General features: G+C 41.2%; 1 protein-coding gene and 1 long non-coding RNA gene across 2 annotated transcripts; one reads left to right on the top strand and one right to left on the bottom strand.

The window, feature by feature from the left end:
- Window positions 1–1,651: 1,651 nt before the first annotated feature.
- LOC137096042 (uncharacterized) lies at window positions 1,652–5,997 on the bottom strand. Its single transcript, XR_010909161.1, has 2 exons — window positions 5,725–5,997; window positions 1,652–2,268 (listed from the first exon to the last, which is right to left on the bottom strand). It is a non-coding gene; the product is annotated as an uncharacterized lncRNA (long non-coding RNA).
- Window positions 5,998–6,591: 594 nt separating this feature from the next.
- On the top strand, window positions 6,592–20,615 carry ALAS1 (5'-aminolevulinate synthase 1). The gene is made up of 11 exons (XM_060765858.2): window positions 6,592–6,713; window positions 10,023–10,239; window positions 12,259–12,474; window positions 13,422–13,559; window positions 13,666–13,888; window positions 14,622–14,806; window positions 15,648–15,827; window positions 15,924–16,088; window positions 17,466–17,734; window positions 18,488–18,650; window positions 20,328–20,615. The coding sequence occupies exons 2-11, from the start codon at window positions 10,041–10,043 to the stop codon at window positions 20,486–20,488; spliced, it is 1,899 nt and encodes a 632-aa protein (XP_060621841.1). The 5' UTR covers window positions 6,592–6,713; window positions 10,023–10,040; the 3' UTR covers window positions 20,489–20,615.
- The last annotated feature ends 598 nt before the right edge of the window (window positions 20,616–21,213 follow it).

The raw sequence follows: 21,213 nt of genomic DNA on the forward strand, positions 1-21,213 counted from the left end.
AGTAGTTTGGCCACATCATGAGGAGACAGGAAAGCTTAGAGAAGACAATTATGCTGGGGAAAATGGAAGGAAAAGGGAAGAGGGGCCGACCAAGGGCAAGATGGATGGATGGCATTTGAAGTGACTGGCTTGACTCTGAAGGAGCTGGGGGAGGTTATGGCCGACAGGGAGCTCTGGCGTGGCCTGGTCCATGAGATCACGAAGAGTCAGAAAGGACTGAACGAATGTACAAAAACATTTTTGAAAACATTGTTTATTAACATACTCATTTGGTTCTATTTCCAGCTAACTAGCAAACTGTCAATTCAATTGAACTACCTGATATTATGTGAAGAGGATGAAAGGTTGTATCATGTGGAACAATATACACCTATGTTATTTGTGCTGCTGCTGCCACCTCCACAGTTTTAGCATCCACTTTGATGAAGCCTCAAGAACTGAAATATCTGTCCATGAACTCAGTGAAAGAGTATCATCACACTGCGATTTGGGGATACAGTGATATCTGCTGTGTTTGTTTTTTCTCCCCCATTTTTATTTATTTTTTACCACAACTGTATGGCAGGGATTAAATATTTTGTTCACTGTAAAATGTAATACAGTGCTACAATTGTCCCGCCCCCATCTTCTCTATTGGTTTCCCATTTTCTGGGTAGGAGACATTAGTACTTTAATAATATATAACAAGTATTTTCCAAGATGACAATACTACGTTGAACCCTCTGGCTAAATGTTGTTCATATACATTTCTAATATAGAATTATCCCTTCTCCATTTGGAGGCCTTGATCAAAAGTTGTGTGTCTGTTTAAATAAAGTTCAAAAATGCTTCCCAGTCCTTTTTGTAGTCACTCTGAATCCCCCCCACAATCTGTCCATTTTTGCCGTTTCAAATGTTTTTATAATCCACTCTTCCACTGTTGGTGTTTGTCTTTTCCCAATGCTGTGCGTATAACTTTCTTGCTCCAATTAAAACATATTGTAATGTTTTGGCATCAATTTGACTTATTCATTTAGTATTTCTAATAAGAATAGTTCAGGGCCTAATTGGATTGCAGTTTTGAAATGTTTTTTGCAGTTGATTTTATATCAATATTCAAAAATGCCTTGCTTTAGAGCAGATCCACTACATGTGGAAGGAAGTTCCTGGCTCCTTACCACACTTCCAGCATGTACTGCTCATGTTTTTGTTCATTTGATTTTTGCTGTGTTTGATTCAAGGACTGATACCTCACAACCTCTGAGGATGCTTGCCACAGATGCAGGCAAAACCCAGTGATTCCGGCCATGAAAACCTTTGACAATACATTAAGCCTCATTGTTATACATGGTGTTTCTGATATCAAATGGCATTGGCAAGCAAGTCAAAAAAGGCTAGAGTAAGGCTAAGGGTCTGTGAAATGGTGGGTTGCTACAGCAGGGTATGCCTACGCTTTAGCATAGTGCTCAGTGCATGACAAAATAAAAGTCAACTTTGGGGATTTTTAAAAAATATTTTCAAGCCGTAGTTGGTTGAATCTAGAGATGCAGAACTCATGGATATGGCGGGCTGACTGTAATTTGATGTAATTAAATCATTCATGGGTAAAACACTGAAAATGAAAACAAAGAAATGTAAACTTTTTTTGAAAGCAGAGAAACAACAAAAATAATACAGGCACACGAAATTTACTTTACTAGGATGAACAAAGCTATTGTAGACACCCACACTTAACCAACAGGAATATGGAAATCAGGGCTTTCCCATGGTTCTTGTGCTCTGAGTCATCCTATTTTCACTGCTCATATGTTTTCATTACTGCAAATGTTGTAACTTGGAGCTGTTGAATCACAGCTTGGATGCCGTAGGAAGATTTCACACGCAAAGACCAGGAACAGCCCAACCCCGTCTCCAGCTAGTTTCCTGCCTCCTTTCCCTGGCTATAAAAAAAGCCTCCTTCATCTGAACCATATCTCAGTTTGAACAGAAGACAGTAAGGAAAAGGTTACTGCCCTTTTATAACTATGCAAAACACTGTGTACACATAGATGTATTGTATCATGTATTCTGCCTTTTTGTTCTCTTCCTTCCAAGCTTGAGGATCCAGTAATTCTGATTTGAACCACTCACATACCCTGTTCCACAAGTCCAAAACAGCTATATTTTGTTTGCTTTGGTTCTTCTTCTTAGACTTCTCTTTTCATTGAATACTTTACTGTGAGAAGCAGAAAAAAAAAATCAGCATCCAGAACTGGCTTGTTCTCCAACAGTGCTCCACTCATCCCCTTCCTAAGAGTATAAGAGAAGAGCAGATTAAACACAGGACCCTGTTCTAAATTGAATAACTCTTAAGTGATCACAATCCCCAGCTGTTGGAATTCAGTGAAAACAAAAAGGATTAAGATCAGCTTTTCATGGTTTCTGCGGGAAGAGTTTCTCAACTGACGCAGATGGCTCATCTCACTGTTTGAACTTGCTGGTGGATGGAGAACACATTCAAGATCATTGTAGCTGATACTTTTAAGTTTGGTCCTGAACAAATAAAGAAAGGCAACTCTAAAACAGAGGTCCTCAAACCTTTAAAGCCAAGGGCCGGTTCAAAGTCACTCAGACTGTTGGGGGACCATACTATAGTTTGAAAAAACCAACACAAATTTCTATACACACTGCACATATATTATTTGTAGTGCTAACAAACCCCAAAACAACAGTACAACATTTAAAATGAAGAAAAAATTTAACCAACATAAACTTACTAGTATTTCAGTAGGAAGTGTGGGCCTGCTTTGGCTGATGGAGATCGTCAAGATACAGTAATTAGAATTGTTGTGTGTCTTCAAATCATTTCAGACTTAGGGCAACACTTTGTCTAAATTTTAGGGCAGGGGGTGGATATATTATCTTGGAGGGCTGCATCTGACCCACGGACCTTAGTTCGAGGAGCCCTGATCTAAAATGTGGAGTACCTAAGCCTTTGAAAGGGCCAAGACTTTAAACCGTGATCAAAGAAAAGTACAGAGAGGAGTAACAGACACATGTAGAGATGTGCTTGCACCCCACAACTCAGGAGGCAAGCTTTGGACTTATCTATGGGTGCATCTAAAACAGATATGGTTTGGCCATTCACTGCCATGGCTCTATGCAGTGGAACCATGGGAGTTGTAGTTTTACAAAGCCTTTTTCCCTAACTGCTAAAGAGAGTTGGTGCCTCAACAAACTACAGCTCCCAGGATTCCACAGCATCAAACCACAGAAGTTAAGGTTGTGTCAAATTGCATTCATTCTACAGGTTTTTTTTGTGTCAGGAGTGACTTGAGAAATTGCAAGACGCTTCTGGTGTGAGAGAATTGGCCATCTGCAAGGACGTTGCCCAGGGGATGTCCGGATGTTTTGCTATCCTTGTGGGAGGCTTCTCTCATGTCCTCGCAAGGGGAGATGAAGTTGACAGAGGAAGCTCATCCACGCTCTCCCTGAATTCGAACGTCCGACCTGTCGGTCTTGAGTCTTGCCGGCATAAGGGTTTAACCCATTGCACCACCGGTTCAGGCATGGGGAAACTTGGCCCCTCCAGGTGTTTTGGACTTCAACTCCCACAATTCCTAACAACTCGAGGGCCCAAGTTTCCCCGTGCCTGGTGTAGATACAACCTACATAAACTTTCAGACCAGTATTCCCTCATGGATAATGAATGGTGCCAGGTCCTAACCTTTGAACTAGCCGTTCCATAATCAGGAAAGACACACACTGAGCACATGCAGAAAGCCTTGCCCTCCTTGTTGGGTAAACACAGACAACTCTTTTGAAATGTGAGTTTCCAAAGTATCGAAGGTACTCTGATATTTACAAACAGATAGGCACTCCTTCGCAGTACTAGTAGTTACACTTTTGTTAAAAACTGGGCTGCCCTTGAGTCAAACAGTGTTGTGGGTAAACAGTTTAGAGGGGTCACCCAGCCAAAGCCTATATCCCTCGAAGGCAAATCCCTATATCCCCTTCTGAACAAATCTGGGCAATAAAGCCCCATAAGAAGTTCACCAGAGGGTCACCATAAGCGGAAATGGCTTGGAGGCACACAATAAAAACATTCACATGATACTAGAATCATAAAACTAGGCGTGGAAATAAGGCAGCAACCCCATGCACTTTACTACCTCTTCTGTGCCCACAATCTTCCCCATTCTTTAGCGCTTGAGGAAAGTTACTTTTTGGCCTACAAATAAGCACAATTGATGTGCCAATCATTTCATGTAGTACTTTTATGTTGCATTTCTTTGTATGAAAACAGCCTATGATCCAAAGCATTAATAAACAGCAGCTACATATACACTATGGCGGCCGCAAGATATAATGCCCACCATTTGATATCCAAGTTCCTGCAATGGTAGCACACTGATGCAGTCATCAGCCTCTGACAATAGGTATATTTACAGCTGGTAGGCTGTTCGGAATTGTGGGAGTTGAAGTTCAAAACACATAGAGGGCTGAAGTTTGCCCATGCCTGATCTACATTGTAGGATTAATGCAGTTTGACACTATTTCAATTATCATGGTTGCATGCTCCAAGTCGCTTCTGATGTGAGAGAATCAGCTGTCCACGAAGACGTTGCCCATGGGATGCCTGGATGTGTTATGATCCTGCGAGGAGGCTTCTCTCATGTCACCACTGGAGCATTGCAGCACATCAAAATACCTGGGAGTCACTCTGGATTATGCTCTGACTTATAAGAAACACTGCCTGAATATCAATCAAAAAGTGGGCGCTAGAAATAACATCGTATGAAAGCAGACTGGCACAACCTGGGGATCACAACCAGACACAGTGAAAACATCTGCCCATGTGCTTTGCTTCTCTGCTGCTGAGTATGCATGCCCAGTGTGAAATACATTGCACCATGTTAAAACAGTTGATGTGGCTCTTAATGAGACATGCTGCATCATCACAGGATGTCTACGCCCCACACCACTGGAGAAATTATACCGTTTAAGCACCTGATATCTGTCAAGAAGGAGCAGCCAATAATGAAAGGACCAAGACATTGACATCTCTGGCCTATCCTTTGTTCGGATATCAGCCAGCACGCCAATGTCTTAAATCAAGAAATAGTTTTCAACAGAGATACTCGCAGGAACACCTCAGCAAGCAAGAGTCCAAATGTGGCAGGCTAAAACCCGGAACCTCAAGCTATGGCTGATACTGAATGAGAGACACCCCACTGGGCACACAGAAGACTGGGCGACTTGGAAGGCACTGAACAGGCTGCCCTCTGGCACCACGAGATGCAGAGCCAACCTTAAGAAATGGGGCTACAAAGTGGAATCCACAACATGTGAGTGTGGAGAAGAGCAAACCACAGACCACTTACTACAGTACAGCCTGTGCCCTGCCACATGCACAATGGAGGACCTTCTTAGAGCAACACCAGCTTCTGGTCAAAGGAAATTTAGCATAATGCCAAGTTTTTAACTTTGTGTTTTAAATACATTTTAACTGTACACTCAATCCGCTTTTGAAATGATAAATAAGTAAATAAATGTCATGGCTCAAGCCCCATCTACACAGCCATACAATCCGGATTAAGGTAAAGGTTTTCCCCTGACATGAAGTCCAGTCGTGTCCAACTCAGGGGTGTGGTGCTCATCTCCATTTGTAAGCCGAAGAGCCGGCTTTGTCCGTAGGCCAGGTCATGTGGCCGGCATGGAGTGCCATTACCTTCCTGCCGGAGCAGTACCTATTAATCTACTCACATTTGCATGTTTTCGAACTGCTAAATTGGCAGGAGCTGGGTCTGTCAGCGGAAGCTCACACCGCTCCCTGGAATCAAACCTGCAATCTTTCGATCAACAAGCTCAGCAGCTCAGCGCTTTAACCCACTGCGCCTCCGGGTCCTCCATAATCCAGATTATTAAAGAAAATAATCCAGTTCATCTGCTTTGAACTGCATTATGTGTCTACACTGCCAGATAATCCAGTTCAAAGCAGATAGTCTGGATTTTTATATGCCAGTGTAGAAGGGGCCTCAGTGCTCTGGAATCGTGGGATCTATAGTTTCACAAGACGCCCTTCCACACAGCCCTATATCCCAGAATATGAAGGCAGAAAATCCCACAATATCTGCTTTGAACTGGGTTCCTGCCTTGATATTCTGGGATAGAGGGCTGTGTGGAAGGGCCCCTTGTGAAACTATAGATCCCACGATTTCAGAGCGCTGAGGCTCCTTCTACACTGACATATACAATCCATCTTTGAACTGGATTATCTGACAGTGTAAAGTTCATATAACCTTGGTCTTTAGCCTCCTCGGCCTAGTGCTTCACTGGGAGTTCCAGTGGGACCCAACTGTCTCAATTCTATAGCGTGACTTGAAGCTGTAGCTTTCCCAATCCCCACCCAGCTCCCTTCCCTTTTTTCCCTCCTCCTCCCCCCCCCCCCCCCCGACTCCGCTTTGGTACCGCCCGGCCTCCCTCTCCTTTCCTTCCCAACCAGGTCAGGAAGAAACTACGAGAAGCGGAAGGAGGGGGTGGAGGAGGAGAAAGTAGGGAGGGATTAAAGCTGGCCTCTTAGGATCGCCTTGACAATTGGGCGCATGCGCGGCTGTGGGGTGGGGGGGGTGGCGGCATTTGCGCATGCGCCCTGTCCCCTCGCGATTGGCTATATAGGGAAGCCAAGCTGCCGGGGCCGGTTGTAGAGAAGAGAGGAAGAGAGATCGCAGTTGTGAGGGTCGTTCATTGGAAAGGTAAGAGGGGGGAAGGAGTGCGCGTGCGCATGAGAGAAAATGAGCGCGAGGGGGGAACGAAGTGAAAGGGAAGGAAGGAGGGAGGGGAGCGCGCGCGCGCGGGGCCTAGTCGGTTTGGCTTTCCTCTCCCTCGGGCGGAGCTGTTCGTGGGGGCGGCCTCTTTCCCCTTCCATCTCTCCTTGACCTCGTCCCATTCCGGGCGCTGGACAGCTCCCAGGAGATGCCGTGGTTGAGGGGAGCCCTCTCTGCCCGGATTTGGGGGGTCTTTGAGTCTGCCTTGCCCTCTAAACTCCGAGGAAGAAGGTGGCCAAGGGAGGCCCTGTCACTCAAGAAGGGCAACCTCTTCCTCTCCCTTTCCTCTTGCCCTGCTTAGACTGTGTCCCTGTGTGAGGGTCAAGGGCAGGCCTGGGCAAACTTGGGCCCTCCAGGTGTTTTAGACTTCAACTCCCACAATTCCTAACAGCCTCAGGCCCCTTACTTTCCCCCCTCAGCCGCTTAAGTTTGCGTAAAGAAGAGGGAATGGGGCCTATCCCGGGCTCTTGGCAGAAAAGGATGCCTCTTACACTATTCTATTGTTGTAGACATTTATTATTATGGCTTATTATAATATTATAGTAATTATTACTATTACAATTAAATACAGGCAATCCCCAAGTTGCGAGCAAGACAGGTCCTTGTAGGTTTGTTCTTAAGTTGTATTAGTATGTATATTTTAAAAGTGTAACTCAATCTCTCTTAACAGAGCCCCCGGTGGCACAGTGGGTTAAACCCCTGTGCCGGCAGGACTGAAGACCGACAGGTCGCAGGTTCGAATCTGGGGAGAGGCGGATGAGCTCCTTCTATCAGCTCCAGCTCCTCATACGGGGACATAAGAGAAGCTTCCCACAAGGATGATAAAAACATCAAATCATCTGGGCGTCCCCTAGGCAACGTCCTTGCAGACGGCCAATTCTCTCACACCAGAAGCGACTTGCAGTTTTTCAAGTCGCTCCTGACAGGACAAGAAAAAATATCTCTGTTTCTCTCTCTCTCTCTCTCACTCACTCACTCTCACTATATATATATATGCTATGGATCACAAGGGGAAAGGTTGGCACCCCTGTGGTTGGGTTTTTTAAAAATTATTATTTTTGTTGTCTGTGCCTCTGTTCAGAAGATTTCACCTCACTTACTGTTCCTGTGATAATTCGATTTTGAAAAAAATGGCTTGTTGTGGAAACAAGGATTGATGAGAAAGCTTCAGTTGAGACACCTTTTCCCCATGATAACTCTTTCAGGACTGAATTTCCCTTCTGAGGGGTAGATTTCTTTCACTTACTGTTGTCTCATCCCAGTTTTTAATTATGAGTCGATTGTAAGTTAGATGTTTTTAATTTGGGGACTGCTTTATTATAATATCATATATTAATATTAATATTTGTTCGTGTCAGGAGCAACTTGAGAAACAGCAAATCGCTTCTGGTGTGAGAGAATTGGCCGTCTGCAAGGATGTTGCCAAGGGGACGCGCAGGTTTTTAAATGTTTTACCATCCTGTGGGAGGCTCCTTATGTCCCCGCATAGGGAGCTGGAGCTGACAGAGGGAACTCATCCACGCTCTCCCCAGATTTGAACCACTGACTGTTTAACTCATTTTACTACAGGGGGCTCCATAATAATAATAATAATAATAATAATAATATATTATGGAAGTAACACAGTTTGACCCGACTTTCACTGCCATGGAATCGAGGGAGCTATAGTTTGATGAGGCACCATCACTGTGGCAGGGAAGGTTAAAGACCATCAAGGGCTGCTGTGATTTTGTTTTGTGGTTTTATGTGTTTTTATGGTTTTAATCTGGATTGTTTTAATATTAATGTTGTTTAATACTGTTTTAATATTTGTATATTTTTGAAGTTGTATTGAAATGCTTTTAGTTGTGAACCGCTTTGATTCTTTGTATAGAGAGAAAAAGCAGGATATAAACATAGTAATAATAATAATAATAATAATAACGATCTTGTAAAATTATAGCTGTCAGGATGCCATAGCATTAAAGCATTAGACCATGGCAGTTGAAGTGGGGTCAAGCTCCATTAATTCTACAGTGACTTTGACCCCGAAGCCTGAGAGGGGAGGCTCAGGAATGAGTCCCATCTCATTCTGCTCGGGGGTGGGGGGAGGTAAAAGAGTGCATCTACACTGTAGAATGAATGGAGTTTGATCCCACTTACATTGCCATGGTTCAACAGTATAGACTCCTGGGCACTGTAGTTTAACAAGATCTTCTTTGCCCAAAAGTATTGGTGCCTCACCAGACTGCCATGATTCCATAGCATTGAATCATGAAAGTTGAGGGTATCAAACTCTAGTATTGTACAGTATAGATGCACCCATATTCTTGTATTGGGTCCCAATACAAGGGAAAAGGATAAAGGGAGGCCCTTTTCTCAGTCATTCCTAGTGAGCTGAGAGGGGAAGGGAAGGGCGTTGGTGTTGATCTCCAAAAAGAAATTAAAGTTGTATTCGGAAATGGTTGCTTGGTCTAAACCAAGATGAGGTTTCAGGATCCCATCTCTGTGTTTGTACTGGACCTAGATGAGAATCTGGGACAATCTTTCCCTCCACAAATCCTTTGCTTCACATTTTTTCCCTCACCTGCCTCTTGGTGATTTGAAAGCAGCAATCGAGTTCCTTGGATTTGCACATGAATACAGTTTATTGTGGCATAATATTCTGTTTATGAAAGCCTGCATGGAATATTAACTCCAGGCTTTGGTATAACTAAATACGTCAATGCAGGATCATGCTTCTGATATCTATCCACAAAATATTATGGTCTAAGAAATTGATTAGTTTCAAGACTCCAGAAGAAACCTAGTATAATTGTGTAATTCTGGAACAGACCGGAGTAAATGCCTTTTTAGAATTGGTGACTCAAGACTCCTTTGGTCTGTTTTCTCTGGTCTTTGTTTTTCTCTGTGTTCAGTGATATATGAATTTTGATCCCAGTGTTTTAAAGTTATTTTTCATATAGCTCAGTTCTTACTAAGGTCAGAGTTTTTTCTTTGCTTATGTAACTCTTGCCTAACTTGTAACTATTGTTGAATGGTTGTTTCATGCATTACACAACCTAATGTGCACTGAATGCTATGATCTGTAGGAATTAACCAAGAAATGTGTGTGTAAAAGCTTTCTGTATTTATTACAGTGTTTCTTAAGGTAAGCTATCTGTCAGATCTGGAACTAATAAAAAATGTCTGCCTGTATTTGAGCCTGAATTTGTGGGATGCTAACTGTTTAAATCTTGTTTTCTACTTTTATCAAAGCATCTAGAAAACCAGAAAATGGAAACGATTGTTCGCCGCTGCCCGTTCCTATCACGGGTATCCCAGGCTTTCCTGCAGAAGGCTGGCAAATCCCTTCTCTTCTATGCCCAGAATTGCCCTAAAATGATGGAAGTTGGGACCAAGCCTGCTTCACGGGCCTTAAGTACATCAGCAGCTCACTGCCAGCAAACTGAAGAAATCACCCCCGCTACTGAGAGTAAGATAACTTTTTGGTTTTTGTTATGTGAATTAAAGTTCAAATCATCATTACTAGAAACTTTCCCCCCAATGATTGTTATGCTTACTTGAAAAATGCTAGTGATTACACTTGTGGGAAATTGTATAACTATAACCACTTTTACTTCATTCATGTCATTTATGAGAGCTTTTTTCGTGCTGGTAGTTGAACATATGTGTTTGCATGTAGTTTATTGCATTTGGCATATCTGATGGCAGTGTTTACACTGAAGAATACTTAACATTTCTGACTTTGTCTTGTATTGCACTTGATGGTATTTGAAGATACATATAACTTTATTTTTATACCCCGCCACCATCTCCCCAAAGGGACTCTGGGCGGCTTAGATGGGGCCAAGCCCAGTCATGCAGAGTTAAAACATAGCATATAAAATATAACAAAATATAAAACAGGATAAAACTGTAACAAACAGCAACAGCCAAAGACATACTTCAAGTCTCGTTGTGAGAGACAGGCTGTTGTGCAAACAGGTTAGGAAATAGGCTAATCAGTAAGGTGCATAGATCATGTAGCAGCATAAGGATAAGAGCAGTTATAACAGGGACATTATGACTTTAAAAGTGCAGTAGCAAAGTGCAGAGACATAGTATCTTTAGGCCATGGATTAGAGCCAACAGTCAAGGGAATTGTTTAATCAAATGCACAACGGAACATCCATGTCTTTAGTTCCTTATGAAACATAGATAGGGAGTGAGCTAGCCTGATCTCCCTGGGGAGGGAGTTCCAGAGCCGAGGGGGGACCACTGTAAAGGCTCTCTCTCCCGTCCCCACCAACCGCACCTGAGACAGGAGTGTACGTGAGAGAAGAACCTCCCCAGAAGATCTTAGAGATCGCGTGGGTTCGTAGAGCAAGATGCGGTCATGCAAATAGGCAGGTCCCGAATTGTTTAGGGCTTTATAGGTGATGACCTGCACCTTGAATTGGGACCAGAAACTTATCGGCAGCCAGTGGAGCTATTTAAACAGGGGGGTTGATTGCTCCCTGTGATTTGCTCCATGTTTAGCTCTTTTCAGGATAGAGTTGTACTAACATTAATATCAAAGTTTTGGGAGGCCAACTGCTGTCTGAACTTTGAACATAACATTTTTCTGCATTCAGAGTCCAGAGTATGTTGTAACCATTTCTCCTGTTAATTTTTAAGAACAAAGGTAAAAAGGAGCATGCTAAACCTGTTGCATACCACACAGGCTTTAGCAGGACTGTACAGTCTTTTAGGTCATTTTGGTGGGAAAATGACCTTTTATGTCTTTTCATTTTCTGCTTTTGTAGTAGAAAACATCTCTAATTGCTGGACAGTAGTCAAGTAAATACAAGTATCATGTCTTTAGACTTCAGAGAGTAAAAGCCTAGCAGAAAGAAAACTTTTGGAAACTACATGCTTCTACCTTAACAAGAATATACTAACAGTGCTGTGCCGTCCATCATAGATTTTCTTTGCTGTAAATATAATTGAAATGCACTGCTAACTGGTGAAACATTTCCAGAATTTGGGGGAGGGGTTGGGAGGGGGCTTAGAGGCTCAATTTAGCCACTGTTTGTGGGAAGTTTTGGCATATTTTTTTTTACTGTTTTGATGTGAAAGGTTGCTTGAAAATTGGCCCGCATTTTTATTACAGAGGGTTTCCAGGGTGCTTTTGGGCTTGCTGAAATGGGGCTCACTTGTGGATTTGTTTCCCCATACTTGCCCTAGATGTGTATTCATTTCATAGTATATTTCAGCCATGCTCAGTTAAACATTTACAGTTGTGTCATATCTTGGGGAATGAAATAAATAGTTGAAGGAATAAAAGGAATGATTAATTATATAGAATTGTGTGACTCCCTGCAATTTGTAGATTTTCATTTGTGACCATCAGTGTGCATAATGGAAAATGTCTTCACTTAACTGCTAATATTTTAATGATATAGCAAATTGAATAATGCCTTCCGTGTAAAATGTATACCTTGGGTTACAACAATTTTCTTCTTTATTCAAGAGGCCAAAACATCCCCAGATGTGGCTCAGCAAAACACGAACAAATCTCAACTTCCTGCAAGCCACCAGCCTACACCTAGCCAGAGTGCTAGCCAGGTTACGGTATCTAAATGCCCATTCTTGGCAGCTCAAATTAATGAAGGGAACAATAATGTTTTCTGCAAAGCCAGCCTGGAACTCCAGGAGGATGTGAAAGAAATGCAAGCTGTAAGGAAAGGTACGGCTCTTCCATATATTGGTGGTTTTCTTTTTTATCATAACTGGTTGTACTAGATAGGTTTAAAGAGAAGGCAGAACTGAACTAAATTGTAGTCAGAGACAGGTTTTTCAACCTATTTATGTAGCAGATAGAAGCCTTGCCTCTTAACTTTTTCATCTGCTTGCTTTGCAATTCCTTTTGGTGTGAGACAGTGATTGTTCTGGAACAAGTATTTTAAAGTTCTCTCTACATGTTCTTGTGCAAGTGGAGTTCTTTGTAGTTAAGGTTTTGAAGTGTAATAAAACTCTCTTGTGAAAAAGTTAAAATGCACTGCAAAGTAACACCAATTTGATGAAATCTTGGGTGTATGTATCAAGTCACACACCAACTTATAGCAACCCCACAAATGTCATAGGGCTTTCTTAGGCAAGGAATCTTCAGAGGTGGTTTTTCAAGTTCCTGCTCTGAAATTTAGTCTACAGCACCTGATATTAGCTGACAGTCTTCCTTGCAGAGCAGACATGATCCGGTACCTTCAGGTTATTTAGGTTACTTTTATATGAGACTATAAACTTTTATAAGGTTAGAAATTGACTGTTAGAACTGTATATCTAGGGTAGATGTTTAAAACACTTTTGAAAGCATGAATGTGGAATAATCAAGTCAAAATTTATATTTAAATATACTGAGGGCTAAAGTAATTTTCTAAAATATTGTCATGATGTGAATGATAGAATACTTGTTGCCTTGCATTGATCCTCACCCCTCCTGATAATTGTTGTTCAGTCTAAAATCTTGAGAAGAAACTTGCTTGAATTCGGTTGTCCATTACTGTTTGATTTGGCTATTAATTAGGAACCAAAATTATTCTGGATCAATTATATGTAACCTTTTTGAACTATTCAAAAACTGCTTTGTAAGGTTGTCCTAAGCCTTTGATCTTTGTATGCCATCTTGCTGAATAGAGTTTCCCAAGACACCAGAAAAAACTGTTGACACTGATGGTGAAAAGCAAAATGGCTTGCTTAAGAAATTCCAGGACATCATGTTGAAGCAGAGGCCAGAAAGGGTGTCTCATCTGCTCCAGGAGAATTTGCCAAAATGTAAGCCTCAGTTATGTTCAGTTCATTTGTCAAAATCAGACCTTAATTCTCCAAATCCTTTGTTGCACATTCTAACTGCAATGTTTTACTTGTCTTCCTCTATCAGCGGTTTCTACTTTTCAATATGACCAATTTTTTGAGAAAAAAATTGATGAGAAAAAAAAAGATCACACATACCGTGTGTTCAAAACAGTGAATCGAAGAGCTCAGATTTTTCCCATGGCAGATGATTTTTCAGAGTCTCGTTCCAGCAAAAAAGAAGTCTCTGTCTGGTGCAGCAATGATTATCTTGGGATGAGTCGCCATCCTAGAGTTTGTGGAGCTGTAATGTAAGTATAATACTTTTTATTGATTAGAAACAAATTATTGTTTATGTGACGTGGTTTATGTACTTTAACATATAGATGTCACATTTTAGGGTTGGGTACAGATAAAATCAAAGCATGAAAGTTAAACCCATAAATGTGGAGAGCTGACTGTTTTAATATGTAATTCCACAGTTTTTATCCAAAGATCTTTAGGCCTCAAAAGCTTTGATAAAGAAATTTTAAATTATTATGTGTCAGATATTTTACAGGATCAGTCTTGCATTTAAATTACATCTCCTGTCACCTCCCATGCCAGCTTCTCTGACAGATGTGCCACTAAAGGCTACACTCCATCTAATCCACAATACTGCAGCTTCTTGTGCAAGTGGCATTCCTTAGTGTATTGCTATAGAAGCAACAGTAAAGATCACACCTGTTCAATGAGACCACTTCTTTGCTTTATCTAACCGTGAATGAAGTTGTGATCGTTTCATTTGAATTACTGTACCACCCAACTCCTGTCTGGTTAAATGACATTTCACTTTGTTCCTTGAAAAAAATGCTTTTCCTCAGAACAATCTAGACTTATTCATCAAACTATTCAAACTGGAAGCCAGATTAAATTCAAGCATTCTCATGTTAAAAGAAAATTATAATTATAACCAGTTACTTAAATTATCAGGGACAAATTGGAACAGGTAGCTTGCAAATACCTCAAGAAGTATTAAAATCTCTTTTGTAACTTCTCTCCTAGGGAAACATTGAAACAACATGGTGCGGGAGCAGGAGGCACCAGGAATATTTCAGGAACCAGTAAATTCCATGTTGATCTTGAAAAAGAGCTGGCTGATCTTCATGGAAAGGATGCTGCTCTGTTGTTCTCGTCTTGCTTTGTAGCTAACGATTCAACACTTTTCACTTTAGCCAAAATGTTGCCAGGTAAGACCTTACTTGTACTTGGAACATACTGTCACTAGAACAGTGTTTCTAATCCTGTTGGTCCCAGGTGTTTTGGCCTTCAATTCCCAGAAATCCCAGCCAGTTTATCAGCTGTTAGGATTTCTGGGAATTGAAGGCCAAAACATCTGGGGACCCACAGGTGGAGAACCACTGCACTAGAAGGAATTACTGAAAATAATATTTGTATGGTGCACACTTTCCAGAGCTCTAATCACTTTTGAGATTTGTATTCACCGTCTGAACCAAACACTTGGTGGCAGTGACAGTAATCTTACCAGTCTATTGAAGATATGTGCACAATCATGTTTTTTACATCTCCCATGAAATCATTGTATTTTTGCTCTAACTCCTGGTAAAATCTAAATGTTTGAAACAGCAAGTGCAAGGGATGTGATTTGATGAACATTATACCTGGTTTTATTCTCTGGTACTCTTTCAAGTTCCATAGTGGAAATTATTCAACCTCTATTGTACTAGATTTGATGCTTAAAAATATCTTGCTTAGTGATGTTGCTGCCCTATTTGAACGTCTGCAGAATCTTGCCAACAGAATTTGAAAACTAGAGGAAAAGGCATTTAGTCTGATAGTATGTGGGTGACACTCAAGTCTTAAAGAAGCCAGTGTTGAGGATCCTGTCTGACAGGTCCACAACAGCATTTGTGCTGTCCCAGGTTCTTCAGAAACAGGTTGAAATAATTTGATTTTCCCAGTGAGATTAATGAGTTGTTTTGATGCTATCCTGTTAGAAAAGACCAAGTTGTGAAGCTGCAGCAAATCACTTTTGATTTCCTTGTTTTTTCTTTCCACTTCTTATTCCAGGTTGTGAAATCTATTCAGATGCAGGAAACCATGCTTCCATGATTCAGGGGATTCGGAATAGCAGAGTACCAAAGCATATATTTCGCCATAATGATGTCGATCATCTCCGAGAATTACTGAAAAAATCAAATCCATCTACTCCCAAAATTGTTGCATTTGAAACTGTTCACTCAATGGATGGTATGCCTACTATGTGTTGAACAAGTTCCTGAAACTTTCCTAGTCTTGGCTTTTTGAAAACAAGAATGTGATGATAATCTGAATATCTGGTTTTAGGTGCAGTGTGTCCCTTGGAAGAACTTTGTGATGTGTCTCATGAATACGGGGCAATCACTTTTGTGGATGAAGTTCATGCTGTGGGACTATATGGAACTCATGGTGGTGGCATTGGAGACAGAGATGGGGTCATGCATAAAATGGATATCATCTCTGGAACTCTTGGTATGTGTGCGATAGTCCTTTTCATTCTAATGTTGATTGAAGGAAAAATAGCCATGTCACTATATTTTCACAATTTAAGTCCTGCCACTCCTGAATGTAGTCAATGCCAGTAAAAAGGCGGTTTCTCTAGAGTTCTGGCTCTACTTTGGAATTAAACTCTAAAGCAGAACATTTTAAATCCTGAAATAGTGTATAGGTATTGTGTAACAAGACTTTGTAAGAATAGAACCAGTAAATCTATACTTGAGCATCGGTTCTCCCTGCTTGATGTGTGTCTACATCAATTGCAAAACCTGTAGTAAAAATGAACTGTACCTATTGTCTAGGGAAGTATTTACCTCTCAAGTATAAAGCAACTGAACTGACAGTTGGTGTTATGCAACAGTAGGAGCTGTGTAATCACCTCAAGCAGCTTGTGCTTGTTTTGCAAGCCTCTGTTGTAAGTGTCAAAAGAGGCTTACAATACATATATTATACTTTCCTAGTAACAGAATTACAAAAAATCCATTTTGTAAAGCATCCCTTGGACCTCATCTAAAAAGTGCAAACAAACAGCCAGTAAAGATGCCTTAATATTTTGTTTGTTCTAATTTTTTAGTTATAGATGGCAAAGATTAATCCCTTGTTTCCAAACGGTGGCTCCAAGTTAGCTTTTCCCACTGTACTGTCATGCTTTCATTTATATGAGATGTGATATTTTTCTGTGTGCACAGGCCTTCAAATATGCAGCACATTAAAAAAAAAAAAAAAAGAAACTACAGGCAGTCCCCAACTTACAAATGACCCATAGTTAAGAATAGGGGGTAAGACAACAGGAAGTGAGAAAAAATTAGCCTGGGAAGGGAAATTCAATTCTGGAAGAGTTATCATGGGGAAAGGGGATCCCACTGAAGCTTTTTAACCAATCCTCATTTCGACAACAAGCCATTTTTTTCAAAATCCAATTATCACAGGAACAGTGAGGTGAAATCTTGTGAACAGGACACAGACAGCAAAACAATCACCACAGGCGTGTTAACCCTCCCCATGCTATCAAAAGCACATGTGCATGCATATGTATGTTTATATGTGTATGTGTGTATTTCTCTCTCTCTCTCTCTCTCTCTCTCTCTGTGGTCAGAGTTAGATTTACATACAAATTCAACTTAAGAACATATGTACAGAACCTTTTTTTGTTTGTAGCTTGGTGACTGCTTGTAGTTCTATTATAAATGATCCACCATTGCTTGAAGACTTGAAACAGATTTTTTTCATGTAGTAGACAAAACAAAATTCACGGTTGCCAGCAAAATATCTGCATCTTATATAGCACATGACAAGACCCCAAGAACTAGAACAAAATAAACTTCTTGTATGTTTTCCCTTCTTCCCATTCAGGCAAAGCCTTTGGTTGTGTAGGAGGCTACATTGCCAGCACCAGTTCTCTGATAGACACTGTTCGTTCCTACGCTGCTGGCTTCATTTTTACAACCTCTCTGCCACCCATGCTTTTGGCTGGGGCGCTCGAATCTGTGAAAACTCTAAAGAGTCCCGAGGGGCAAGTCCTTCGCCGCCAACACCAACGCAACGTTAAACTCATGCGACAGATGCTGATGGATGCTGGGCTCCCTGTTGTCCATTGCCCCAGTCATATCATTCCTATCAGGGTAAATATTTAAAATTTCTAAACTTGTGAAGAGGAAGTATCTGTTAAATATAAGCAAAATGAATTCCTTATTTTCTTAGGTTATACAGCATTGATTTTTAAGTCGACAGAGTTAGGCTATCAACTTCCTTTTGGAAAGTGTGAGGGGCTATGGCCAGTCTCCCTCACCATTGACTGTGCTAACTACTGGGGATGAAAATTGTAGACTGAGACATGTGGAGGTGAACCATTGCTGTAGAATATGGCAAAAGGTTTTTTTAAAAGGTGGTGATTGCTACCGATTTGTGCCATGCTTTTGTCTTTCCTTTTTCTTCTGATTACTGCTTCCTAGTACTAAAATGTAAGACCAGGCTGTTGTTTAGTGATTGCTACAGACTCACTGGAGCATAACAATTTAGTATTGTTTACTGTGAGATCTAAGTTCTCACAAAGAATGTCTCAAGTCTATTGTTAGAGAGGAAGCATAGGGCCATGTCACTTATCCTCAAATATGTGTGTCTTCTCTTCTGCCTGCTTCCCTCCCTACTACGGCTTTTGCCTTTTTAACTTCTCCTAGTTCTGCCTAGTATTTGACTGGTGATATCAGGCACTGCCATTTGTGAAAACTAGGTATTGGTCCCTTCACCTGGGGAGTTCTATCACAGGAAAGCTTTGGCCTGCCCTGCTCCAAGTAACTGTGCCTGCAGCCTCGGAGTTTGTAAACCTTGCAGACCTTTCTAGAATAATAGGAGTAATTAAATCTTGGTAATCTTAGGTTTCAGATGCTGCTAAGAACACTGAGATCTGTGACAAAATGATGAGCCAACATAGTATTTATGTTCAAGCCATAAACTATCCCACTGTGCCACGTGGTGAAGAGCTGCTACGTATTGCTCCTACACCTCATCATACTCCACAGATGATGAACTATTTTATTGGTGAGTAAACAAATAGGAAGCCACAGCAGTGTTTAATCGGGTATTCAAAAGAATTAAATGAAAACCTTTTCACTTGTTTTGCCAGTATTCATCTGCACAACAAAATGATTGTCTCATTAGCAGCTAGAAACACCCAACAATATATCTTCCATAATTACTCAGCTTTTAAATGCTTAGGAACATGTAGTTCTGTGTAAAACTAAACCAGCCAACTTTTTCAGCTTTTTAGCATTGTGGTTGATGTACTAGCAAAGTGTTCTCTATTACAAGTCTTAGTTCTGTTTATTTGCACAGAAAACAGTTTCTGTCTGGTATTGGGTTTTGGTACTGAAAATAGTACTTGCAGAGCCGCATTAATTAATTAATTAATTGATTAATCTATTCTGTTTACCAGTTGCCCTTCAATTAATACAGTAAATCAGTAGTTAAATCTTCGATCACAAGGAGGTAATCAAACTGATTGAGTGGCTAAGCCTGACTGCACATGCATTCCCTTCCTTGCTTGAGGAGGGAGGAAGGATGGGTATGGGTCTCTAGGACAGATGGAGAAGTAGGAAGGAGCCTGGGCGGGATTGTGGGAGGAGGGTCGCAGCAGCTACTACAGCTTGGGGAGCCTAGAGCTACTCATGTTTTTCCACTTTTCCACTTTGTGGGGGTCCTGCACTCCTAACCCCCGTGAAACTGGAAGGCCAACTGTACTGTATTGCAAATTGACTATATCCCTTCTTTGATATATTTGATATATTATTATTATTATTATTAACTTTATTTGTACCCCGCTAGCATCTCCCGCAGGACTCGATGCGGCTTACACAGGCCGAAGCCTCAAAACACAATACAACAAAACATAACACAATAATACACAAAGCAAATCAAAACAGTTAAGCAAAATAACAACAATAACTACATCAAGACACTATTAAAACTGGTTCGGCCGGCGCAATGGGGTACAGGGGTTAAGTGCTGAAATGGCAGGAGGAACATAGGATTAAAGGTGCGGTGTGCAGCAACATTTATATTTGATAAATTGACTATATCACTTAAGTCAACTGAGTATTATTGTAAGAATACTGTACAACTGATAGTAATATGTTGGATTTATGGTATCTCTACTACTGTTAAAGGGCTAGTTGACCTTAGAATCTATAAATGAAGGACTGTAAGATGCAGCAAGTATTATGGGTTTTTCCCCAGCCAAGGAGAGTTCCGTCAAACAGAGAGTATGGAAGGTCACGGGCCATTGCACTTGCCTCATACCCTACCACCTACAGTATTTCAAAAGTGAAGATGCCACTATTTTGGCTGGAATGGGGTTGTATTTTTGTTTTGGGAGGGGCTTAGAGTGGAAGAAACAGACCACTGCATATTTGGTTGATATGAGGTTAATTTGGCCAGTTTGAGGACAAAAAAAAATCAATGCAAAAAAAAAAATCTTCACACATTCTTAGCCCCTAGGAGTTACATTTAGAAGTGTAAGGGCCACATGGAGCACATGGGTTACTTGTCTTCCCCTAGTCTGGTAGATAAAACATGAATTGTGATTGTCAGGCTTGCAAAAACTATAGAAACATGGAATATACTGGATAATATGAAGAATGAAACTTCACTTAAAGGTTTATTAAAAATCAGGACTGTGAACTTGCTGGTGAGAATATTTTCTTTCATTTCACTCTATAGAGAAACTGCTAGCAACCTGGAAGAAAGTGGGCCTGGAGCTGAAGCCACACTCTTCGGCTGAATGCAATTTCTGTAGACGGCCCCTACACTTTGAAGTGATGAGTGAAAGGGAACGGTCCTACTTCAGCGGAATGAGCAAACTTGTATCAGCTACTGCTTGAAGAAGCCTATAGCCCCATCCATGTCTAGCTGTCTTATAGTCAGATTGTTCATTGTAGCCTGTTACCTGCATATTACTTGTATTTTATTCCACACAATTCCTCCAAATAAACTTTGATGTATATCTGTTCTGCGTTTTACCTGGATGTTTTTCATTACACAGGATTGCTGCTTAGCTGATGATGAATTCAGCAGGAGCCCATGTTAACAATTGGCTGTAACTTAAAAGAGAACAGGCCCCCTGGTGGCACAGTGGGTTAAACCACTGAGCAGATGAACTTGCTGACCGAAAGGTTGGTGGTTCCAATCCAGGGAGCGGAGAGCCTCAGCTTCTGCCAACCTAGCAGTTTGAAAACATGCAAATGTGAGTAGATCAATAGGTACCACTTCTGCAGGAAGGTAACAGTGCCCCATGCAGTCATACTTGCCACATGACCTTGGAGATGTCTACGGACAATGCCGGCTCTTCGGCTTAGAAATGGAGATGAGCACCCCCCCCCCCCCCCGAGTCAGGCACAACTAAACTTAATGTCAAGGGAAAACATTTACCTTGACTTAAAAGGGAACTCCTAACAGGCCAGAGTTGACTTGGTTGTCCTCCTCTTTACATGATCCTCTAATACTTGACCAGTCAAAATGCAGGGAGGAAATCTCTATGGGACTAATGAACAACATTTTAAAAAAGATTGGGTGATGGTGGGGTGAGAGATTAACCAGGAAAGATCAA

Source organism: Anolis sagrei, chromosome 2 (assembly GCF_037176765.1).
Source record: "Anolis sagrei isolate rAnoSag1 chromosome 2, rAnoSag1.mat, whole genome shotgun sequence".
Lineage (NCBI taxonomy): Eukaryota > Metazoa > Chordata > Lepidosauria > Squamata > Dactyloidae > Anolis > Anolis sagrei.

Excerpts from the sequence above, each read along its gene's own strand:
- ALAS1 (XM_060765858.2), top strand. The coding sequence starts at position 10,041 with ATGGAAACGATTGTTCGCCGCTGCCCGTTCCTATCACGGGTATCCCAG. Across the intron at positions 17,735-18,487 it reads GTCATATCATTCCTATCAGG|GTTTCAGATGCTGCTAAGAA; the intron begins GTAAATATTTAA and ends TGGTAATCTTAG. Across the intron at positions 18,651-20,327 it reads GATGATGAACTATTTTATTG|AGAAACTGCTAGCAACCTGG; the intron begins GTGAGTAAACAA and ends TTCACTCTATAG.